This window comes from Stegastes partitus, unplaced genomic scaffold, assembly GCF_000690725.1.
Source record: "Stegastes partitus isolate 25-593 unplaced genomic scaffold, Stegastes_partitus-1.0.2 Scaffold478, whole genome shotgun sequence".
Classification (NCBI taxonomy): domain Eukaryota; kingdom Metazoa; phylum Chordata; class Actinopteri; family Pomacentridae; genus Stegastes; species Stegastes partitus.
In genome coordinates, this window is record NW_007578209.1 from 187757 (window position 1) to 198523 (window position 10767).

The following is a 10767-nucleotide window of genomic DNA, read 5'->3' on the forward strand; positions in this document are numbered from 1 at the left end:
GACGACACTGACACCGTACAGGTGAGCGGAAAGTGATTTTCTTTTGCTTCCTTTTATGAAACACTCTGAGCGTGTGTGTGTGTGTGTGTGTTTGGTGTGTGTTTTGTGTGCGTCTTCTCCACCAGAGGTGCTGCCGTGACGTCTAACCGGTGAGTCAGGTCCTCATAATGAAGTTTCCACTCGGGGGTGCATGCACACCTTGTTAAACGAGGAGCACAGATTCAATCAGTCAAATTGATTTGCACACTTCACTCTTGCTCTTCACTCTTTTTTTTTCTTTCTTTCTGTTGAAAAGACTGACCTATGAGGGGATTAAGAGGAGGGATTCACAGGGGTCCGCTACTTGTTCTCATCAGTGTATGATAATGTGAACACGCAGTCAAGAAATGTACTCACTGAAACACGCCAACAATCCCCCATTCAGGATCAGCGAAGGGGGCTTTAAAGATCCCAACCAGAGGAGGTTTAAGAAGAGGGCAGGCAAGTTCACTAGTTCACCGACGCTTCATCTTTTGTCTGATGAAGCGAGCTGCACTATCGATTAAACAGCGTGTGGGTGGGCTCCATACATACCATACACAAAAGCCACGCAAACGCTCACTCCTCCCCATCCGGAGAGGAGCAGGAGACCCCTTACCTCAATCACACCCCGAGGCCTTGAGACTCTGTGCTCTTTACTTCGCGCGTCTATAAAAAGAGCTTTCCTCCTCTAAAGGAAGCAACAGCAGACCCTCTCGAACTGAGCATTTCATTGCAGAGCAGAGAGGAAGCCGGAGAGGAAGAGCAGAGGGAGCACAGTGGAGAGAATCTGGAAGATCGGTGGACAATCAGAGTGAAGAAAACCAGAAGAGGAGGAGAAGCACTTGGAAAAGGTAAAAGAAGAAAGAAAATTATTGTTGTCTTGTGCTTGCTTTTTTTTTTTTTGGCATGAATAGAAAGAAACACAAAAAGATGTCTGGTGGTTGTTCTTGTTTTTCTTAATGAATGAGCACCGAAGCTTTGATTAACACCCAAAGATTTTCTTTACATTTTAGAATATTTGCAAACAGTCGCCTTGAAGTCAGATTTAAATTGCTTTCTGCTGATGCACACCGAGGCAGACGCGAACCCACAAAGCTGTTAAATAACACCATGTGTCAATTAACGCACATGATTTCAATGTATTTTGATTGCAGCTTGCGGGTTTCTTTTTATCGGAGTGTATCTGTGGAGAGCAGGGCTCAGCTGAGTGAGTCATGCTGTAGGACGAGTGGAGTCGAGTCTCTGCCAGAGTTACAAAGACGATGGCCCACCGAGGAGTCACTCTTTAGAATAATGAAGGAGGCAGCGAGGAAAAGCACAGGAGGCAGCTTCTCAACAAATGAAAGGCAACAGCCCTAGACCCCTGTTAGACAATTACCGCACCGAGATGAAAAGTTGTTTTTTAAAAAATGTAAAAGAAAGAGGCTTTAAAATGTCAACAAACAAAAAAAAGCAGAATTAGAGCAGTGAGTCAAGTTGAACAAGAGGAGTTGGTTGGGTTTGATTTCTCTGCTCTGTAGCTTCTACAAAATATTCGCCTAAAGATTCACATAAATAATGTCTGTGACACACGCTGGGCAGCAGAGAATGACAGGAGCCGATTTTTCATGTTCTGTCTCGTTTCTGAACTGTGCAGAACTCACAGTGCATGAATGCATCATCCCACCACCTGTATGTTTTCCTCACATGCGTCTATGTATAGTTACTGATCATTTACACTTTGCAGACGACACAAAAGGTGACATTTGTGCGCCGGTTGCGCCGTGACCTTTCGCTCGCTGGCATCACAGCTCTTTGTTAGCATTATATAAAACACACACACACACACACACACACACACACACACACACACAAGAGTTGTTTCAAAAGCAATAGACTCATTGTTTGTCAGAAACTCAAGAGAAGATCAGTACGTCATTGGTGACACGGCAGCCGAGCGGTTGGGGTGGAAGCCGTGTGGACACGATGACCCTGAGCAGCAGATCTCTGGTGTGGTTCCTGCAGATCTGCTCTTTTTAAAAATTTAAAAAAAAAAAAAAGAGCAATGCTTCGCTGAAGTACTTTGTTAGCAAACCGTGTTAATTATAGCTGTGCGTCCTTGTGCGGCTGTAATGAGGCTGAATGAGGGGTTCAGGGTCTGCTTTCCTGGTTGTTATGAGCCACTTGGAGCAGATAACGCCTCGGCCTATGGACTACATGTTGAGTTGTTTTATGTGTGAAAGCGTGAAACGCTTTAATGTCCATGTTTGTTACAAGCTAAAGACGACCTCTATCCTCTGGATTAATTAAGAGGGCAAAAAAGTTGAGCTGTGAAGTGCTGACAGATGTGGATGCAGGTGTTTTACTGTATCTTCTACCACTGGAGCTTAATTAATGTGTTTACATTGTGCTGCGACTGAAAGCAACTTTAATTGCGGTTTCCTGTAAATTCTTTAAAAGTAATAATAATAAAAGTATAAACCGTGATTACAGACAAATACCATAAACAAAAATGTGTTTTTAAGCTTTATGAGCCAGAGTCTACCAACTCTGTCTCACATTTTAAAGTACACGAGGATGTTAAGTTGGATTTAACGAACTGGGAGCATTAATTCAAAGGCAATAGTCTACAACAAAATGTAGTTTGCTTGATATATATTAGAAACCAGGGGAAAAAACTGACTTCATGTAAACACACAAAAAGAAAAAAGCCAAAAAAAACAAATCTCATGGTGTCAGTGTGAAGTTAGCTCTAATACAGTGTTTTGTTTTGTTTAATTGACATTGTCAGGTTTTACAGTAGCCTGCCGTCTAATTTGTGGCTCCAAAAAAGCATCAGATTTTACAGTTCTTTAACGTATTTTGCAAAAAAAACGTTAGAATTTGGCTGCATGTTTACAGTAATTCATCACAGTGCATCAATAACAGAGCAGAAGGTTTGAACACTGTCCACTGATCCATGCTGAGGACTTTACTGGACATAGAAAGAAAAAAAACCCCACCATTACCTAAATTTCAGAGTTAATATGTTGATGTTAAATGTTTTGAAATAATCATTTTTCAGCAGGAGTGGAATCTGCAATTAAGGACGATATAATACGAAGCACTGTGCGTCCAGCTGCTCTTGACTTCTTCTAAGTGATGGCTACTCTGTCAGAAGCACGCCTCCTTGTTATTCTATAATCCATCATCAGGACCTGATCTGAAACCTGCAGAGCTTCTTTATTCATCAGGATGCTTTTGCTTTGACAATACCATGTGAATACAAGAAGGAGCAGGTTTCCTGCTCAGTGCTGCTGACAACCTGTGGCTCAGCAAGCGGGAGAAGCAAATGTCCTCCCTGCTGCACATCGGAGACAAAAAACCCGGTGAAGGTAACGGCGCTCCTACGTGCTGGTATTAAAATGTATGCTTGAACTCTTGTGAACTCAATTTCAGGCAATTCCACGAAAAAAAAAAATCAATCACCTGACGACTTCAGCATCAGCTGGTTGGTTTTTATGCAGCTTTAACTCCAAGTTCCAGCCCTTTGAGTAGACGGGTGGAAGATCTGAGCTCTGTTGAACCAGTTGACTCTGACATCCTCTCCAGGTGTCATCATTCAAAGCCAAATCTCACTTTTGGTCGGCACCAGCTTTTTTCTACCATAAACTTTGAGCATCATCGTCACGGGACGTCACACGGGTTCAGTTTAACGTCTGACACGGTCACAGAAACACCCTGAATGTGTTAGCATCTACAGGTGTTATTTTTAGCTCGGTTGACGTTGCTAACATTATTACTTCATATGTTTCCGTCTCGTTGCGTTCAGGCTGTTGGTGTTAGATGTTGTTCCCACTGATGTGATGTCGTCGGTGCAGTTGTAGCAGCCGAAGCAAACCGATGAGAGTTACTTGTGCGTCACACGCCGTTTTGCGTTACACAAGTGTTTTCATGTTGTTGTCCGAGCCAGGTCTTCCTGATGCACCGTTACGCAAGGTTTTCTCTCGCTGTTATTATCTCCCTCATAATAATAATCCACCAAATACATGGTACCTGAAACCATATGTGCTGAAGACCATTTCATTTGCGCATAGCCTACATCTAGCTGTCATTTCTTAGGACATTTTTGGACAGGGTAAGTCATTCTAAATTGGCGATAGCCTCTCATATGCTGAATGTCAGTCAGAGGCGTCACATCGCCCACCGGACATAACAACGTCTTGCAACAGAATGTCCTAATCTTGTGCAACTGCGTGCATTCTTAGGCTTGTGTCAAGTTAAAAGTCAACGTTTTGCACAACTGTTTCTGGCTCAGACCAACTCAGACCACTTCTATCGAAAAGTGAGCAGAAGTCGGTGAGTTCGGATGTCGTCAGGTTACTGCATGTCTGAAGGTGAAATACGTTGTGTTACCTGTGGTTTCTTCTCAACAAAAGCCAGCTCCGGTTGAATGGCTTCAGCGTGAGGAAGCAGCAGTTGCTTTGATTTGCTCGGGATGCCAGCTGCAGCTCGAGCACACCAGCTCTACCTGTGACGCCGCTCAGACGCAACAGCGAATTGTGTTACTGGAGGGAGTCGGCTGTACACGTTCTGACCAGAAACCAGATCAGTGGAAGAATAATGACGCTACACCCTGAAAGCGGACGTGATTGGTTGCTTAGATTTGTGACGTATGAAAGCTTGGCTGTCTGAATCTGGGTTCGCTGCAGTTTTACGGTGGAAATACTCAGTCACGGCGTTGACTGTTTATTTCCCTCATGATGCCTCTTGTAGCATATAAAAAACACTATATGAACGTGTTAACAAATACAATCTTTAATGCAGCCTTGTAACAGGAAGCAATGAGCTCGTTGATGAGGTACACTTCGTCACTTCCAATAAATCTTTTGTGCAAGTGAAGGCAACTTGAATCCAATGGTGCCCTCCACTACAACACACCAAAACTAAAGCCACCATGAAACAATATTGGGGATTATAACTTTTTGTTGTTTTGTTCTGATTCAGAGACTAGATGCTTGAGAGGAACAATCTTAAATTCTTACTCACTTCAAAGCTCCACATACAGCGTTTAACACATTTATTAGACCAGCTGTCTAATGTGTTCAGACTGTATATGAACATGTAGACCATCCAGCATCATGAAGGGCTTCAGTGCCACTCAGCTCTTGATGTTTTACCATTTTCAACAGAAATGAGGAATTTCAAACTAAATTCATGTCTCTAAGTGTAGCCCTGTGATAGACTGGTTACCTGTCCAGGTGAACCTGCCTTCACCCTGAGTCAGCTGGGATAGACTCCAGCTCCCCGCTTAGTGAGGATTAAGGTGTAGAGATGATGGATGGATGTATTTTGGTTAAAGAGTTTCTACGTACTGGTGTATGAACCAATACAGAAGCATAAGAAATGATTTTGGTAACTACCAATGCTGCTAATTTGGGGCAGCTGTGGTATAAACCTGACACTGGGTGGTGCTTTAATACATTTTCTAAGCACTGAGGATTGTTTCTTAAAACTGACATTATGGTTGTACTTGCTTTAGGTTAAGTGTACAACATAATAGATGGTAGAGAGCGTTGGAATATGATATGTTGTCAAGGCACTGCTAGCTGAGCCTTGACACCATTTAATGGGCATTAATGCATGAGTGGTGCTGATCTGAGGAAAGGGAAAGTTGCATCAATCCCAGGCCAAAGGGCTGAACACATGAAGGTTATGCCAGGTCAGGTGGAAGGAATTCAGCCGCTCACGCAACACACACCACACGCTGACACCAGAACACTGGTCCGATAAAGATGTTTTACAAAACTAACCATACTGGTCATAACAGCGTCCCAATGAGACATCAGCAGCAGGTGCAGCTAACAAAGGAAACGACAGCCAGAGAGCGGCTTTCTTCAGCAGGCTGTGGATTGGATGAATCGCGTGCCAAGAGAAAAGAGAGCTAAGCCTAAACCTTCTCCCCAACCACGTAGCCAATCACGTTGCACTATACTGATTTAAACGTTGACATGAAGCTCCATCCATCGCTGGGGAAGCTGGTTACAGATCAACAGCTTGGGATTCTCTGAACCAGTGCTGCATCCTTCATCAAGTAAATTACAACGCTGCAGAATAAACGAGAGAAGCTGTTGAAAAAAACCAACACGCCTAACAAGAGACATGATCGCAGCTCTTTGTGTGCCTCCTTCAATGGCACTATTCACTCTCTATATATATGTTTATGTGTATTTCCATGCAGCATAATCAGCCCTGCCCTCATAAGCCCTCCTCCTTTGTGAACTCCATCTCATGGCTTCAACAGTGACTGCTTTGAGAAAACTCTGCCGGGAGAAACCGTCACTTCCATTTCAACTTTTTTTCTTTTTGTTTAGATGGAACAAATGTGCCACTGATGAACATCGATGACAATATTACAATGTTGGCCGGAGGGGGAATGTTGATTGTTGGTATTGGAGCTCGCAGTTATTATTCACTCATGACGCCTCAAAGATAGCGTTGAAACGCTCCCAAGTTACATAAGGCAAGGGAGGAAAGTGTTACGCAAGTGCAGTGATCAAGAGACACCTACTGTATTTTCTCTCACAAAACGTCCCACTTAGGAATGATCGGAAGTGTTTGATGGGACTGCCGTGTTATTCGAGCCTTTCCCCCGTGTTCTGAAGAGAATTCCTCCACTTTCCTCTCAGCTCAAAACACAGCCGGAGTCCTCTGCACCGCGGGCTGAAGATGGTGTGTCTCTGTTGGCTGCTGGTGGTGATGATGGCGTACGTGTGTGTCCCGGGGTTCGGGTCGGCGTGCTGGGACAGCTCCATCTGCAAGAACCTGAGCAACAGGGGGAGGATACTGGTAGGTGAATCCTTCGTCATCTGCTTTGGTGTTTTCTCCTTTGTCTTGTCTGTTGCTGAGGTGAGGCAGTAGAACAGCTTTGTGAGGTCAGTTTTGGGATTCGAGGTCCTGGAAACAGCAAAACAACGTCGTGTCGAGGCCCGTTTCAAACTGTCACTGAACCTTCCTCTTTTCTAAACTTTTGGAAGCTCAACTTTTAAGCAAACAGGGACAAGATGCCCTTAATGCACCCAGAAAATGCACATTTAAATATATAGAAAATCTATCTGGAGCTACCAAACAGACCTTAAAGGAATAAAGAAATGTAGTGAGCACATCTTTAACCTCTTAAGAACTGAGCTCTTGTTTGATTTGCTATTTGATCAAATAGCAAAGAGAATGAGAAATAAAAAATATAAAGACAACAAAAATATATTTAAAAAAAACATTGAATAAAATTAGAACATAAATAACAATAATAAAATAACAATAGGTCTTAAGAGGTTAAAAAGGCATCGAATTTAATAAAAAACTACAGCAAACAAAAACATTTTGATCCAAAACACTAGTTAGATGTGATTTAAACCTGAGAAGCAGCAGCAAAAGCAGCTTTTCTGTGGTCTGCAGGGTGGACGCATGGAAGAAGAGATATATTTAAACCACTTTTAGTCATTCACAGTGTTGAAAAGATTTAATCAACCAAAAGGAGGCTAATCAGTACCAGTCATTATATTTATTTTTTTCCCATAATTTGGTGAAACTAAAAACCGACTGCAGCCTCTCTGACGTGAGGACGTTGCTCCTCTTCAGTACTTCTGGGTTATGGACAGAACAAGCTTTCTGAAGACTAAATAATTCACCAGTTAATCATAAAAGCAGAATTGGAAAATTCATTTTTAATGATAATAATTGACAGTTGCGGTCTTTGCCATGAAGCGGCGTGTTTGTCTTTCTTGATGACGTTTTCTTGTTCGGAGACAGAAAAGCTCATCGCAGCCCACCGGAGACGTGTTTTTCTTTCTCATGTCCAGAGTTCAGATAACAACTCGAAGTTTACATTTTTTGCAATAAACGTCACGTAGAACACAGAGGATAATGCCAAGCTTGTCCCATTTTTATCCTCGGGGTAATTCATGCTTTTAACATGGTCTCATTTAACCGCCAGCTGTTCTGACTTCAGTTGATTCATTTGCTTCACCTTTTAAATGCTCCACTTATTCTTCATGGATTTGTTATTTAACAATTTGTTAAGTTTTTGATCTTTGTTCTGTGGTACTTCTGAGCTGCCAACTTTATTGTCTTTCTCACAGCTGCAGTGCCTGTGAAAAACAAACAAAAGGCTCTTTTAATGAATGTAATAATGACAACGCCGTTAATGTTGGTTAATTAAAATATAAAAGTCACACAAGTAATGGCAAAAGTATTTACCCCCCCCTTTAAAGTGACCTGCTTAATTTAACACCGGTGCAGCTAATTGGTGCTTACAGTCATTAGTGAAATGGAGGTCATGTGACTGCAGTATAAGGACACCTGTATCTTCAAGGTTCAGTCACTTCTGGTTTTAATGACTCCATAAAGACTCGAGCCGTTTTGCAAAATTCCAGTTTCCAGGTGTGCGAGGCATTTGGGAGCGATGCACACGGGTTCACAACGGTGGCCAAAGGTGCATCTAGTGAAGACTGGAGGGGGATGAATACTTGTGCTATCATCTAGTTTACTCATTGTTTGAATCAGTTGCTTTCTGGAAATCTGTTTTCACTTTGACACGAAAGAGTCTTTTGGGTTTTGTTGTCAGACATTAAAATGACCATAATTTGATGTTGAAAAGCAATTAAAGCAGAAGACTTCCAAGAGTGTGTTTAATAAGTGTATTCATATTGCAAATGAGGCCGCTGTGCTTCCCTGTGTTATGAATTTAAATGTAGGTTGAAGGCTTTTTTATTATAACACCGGAGTTATTTCATCTCTAGAAACTCCAATTTGTTCATTCTGTGTGTCAAAGTCTATTGATGGGTTTTAATTCAACACATTCAGTGATTCAGATCTGTGTGCCGCTGGTGTAATTATGATCAGAATCTGTGCATCCACGAGAATAAACAACCCTCAAAGTGACAAAATACAGTCAGTGGCTTATTACTTTATCTTCACACGCTGCTGTTTCTGTGATTTCTTCCACACAGGACTGCGTTCAGTTCTGCATGTCTGTGATCCAGACTGAAATCCCAGAGCTCAGCGCCTTCACCCTGAAGGTCAGTGACGACGATGATCTCTTACTCACCATCATTCTGGCCACACTGGCCTCTGAAAACAAAATACCAGAGTCAGATCTGAAAGCCCACGGCGACGAGAGACGCTCCTACTCCATGGAGCATTTCCGCTGGGGGAAACCCGCCGGAGACAAATTAAGAGCGGGAAAGCTGAGGGGCCACAGCAACGAGAGACGCTCCTACTCCATGGAGCATTTCCGCTGGGGGAAACCCTCCGGTCGTAAGCGCAGACCTGTTAAAGTCTTTGCCTCGTCGCTGGAGGGAGGGGGCTCCTTCGAGGGCAGCTTCCCCCGTCAGGTTCGCAGGCAGCTGAGCGGCAACGAGGACGAAACAATGGGAGATTTTAACGGAGGAAGTCAACAAAGTCAGGGATTGCTGAGGGCCAAGGCTAGCTCCAAGTCACACGGCCCGTTGAGCCTGCAGGAGAGAAAAGATGGAACCTATCGGATGAGTCACTTCAGATGGGGCAGCCCACCTGCATCTAAACGTAACGGCAGCTTTATGAAGCCGTGGGAGGCGAAACCCCAGGGGCAGCTGGCCAAGTTGTTCAGGAACATTATAGTCAAGGATGCGCAGAGGATAATATAATAAATGGAAGATGGAGCAGAGGAGGAGAATAACAGAGTCTAATAGCCATTGCATGTTAGTACCCACATGTCTTAATTTTAAATTACAGATATATATTGCTATCTTTAGCATGTTGTTGAATGTCTTTTCTTAAAGATTAAAAAAATAACAATAACCAAGGCAGTGTTATGTTGAATAAAAACACTGATGCACCCACTGGCTGCCTTGAACTTCTTGACCTTGACTTGAAAGCTCTAGAAGAGTGTTTTTTTGTTTTCTTGTGGATCACACCATTAATGATCCAGCGGTGTTTGAACAGTGAATGTCACGCCACCATTGTAGCTGGTTGTAAAGAGATGAACTCATGACAGATGGTGGGGGACAAACACGCAACGGTGGAATGTAATCACGCAGTATGTTCACTTTATGCAACTTCGTATTACTCCACCGCACCTCAAGGGCAAATATTGCACTTTGCCACATTTGTCTGACAGCTGCAGCTCCTTACAGATTCCAACGTTGCATAACCTTCCTGCCCATGAAAAGCATGGATCCCACAGAGTCTTTGTGGTAAACTGAAGAATTCTTTGATGATTCTACTTCAACTCAGTAAAGTTTTTTTTTTTAAATAATTACCCAGAAAATGGACACTGGCATTGAGACTTCTAGACATTTTAGGCTGGTTTACAGTAGAGCCCGACTGATAATTGATTTTTTGGGCCTTTGTCAATGCCAAATATCACAAAGTAATAAACTGAGATAACAACGTATTGGTCAGTTTACATATATAAAGTATATTTATACACATATTTTATGCATAACAATTAAAAAGGTATGAGACATTGACTAATTTTGAAGCTGTCATATCATCAAGAATATAATGACTGGTGCAGTTATATTCTATATTCTATTCTAAATTGCTTAATATTGACTAATTATGACTTTCTATGTGGCTATTTTAGGAATAACATCAGTAAAGTCCATGACAAAACATCATACATCCTTTCCGCTAAACCATGTACTCTCTACTCTGTCAAGCTAGCTGGGATGTAGTTGTATTCAGAACCTTTTCTTATTTTTTTTTTTGGTATAGGGCTTCGATGCTAACGCATTAGCTTGCACTCAA

The 10767-nt window shown here is 42.5% G+C and overlaps 1 protein-coding gene across 1 annotated transcript; it reads left to right on the forward strand.

The window, feature by feature from the left end:
- The first annotated feature begins 747 nt into the window (after positions 1-747).
- On the forward strand, positions 748-9858 carry LOC103360986 (pro-opiomelanocortin-like). Its single transcript, XM_008286942.1, has 3 exons — positions 748-872; positions 6669-6828; positions 8988-9858. Exons 2-3 carry the CDS (start codon positions 6709-6711, stop codon positions 9660-9662), a joined length of 795 nt encoding a protein of 264 aa, XP_008285164.1. The 5' UTR covers positions 748-872; positions 6669-6708; the 3' UTR covers positions 9663-9858.
- Positions 9859-10767: the final 909 nt, after the last annotated feature.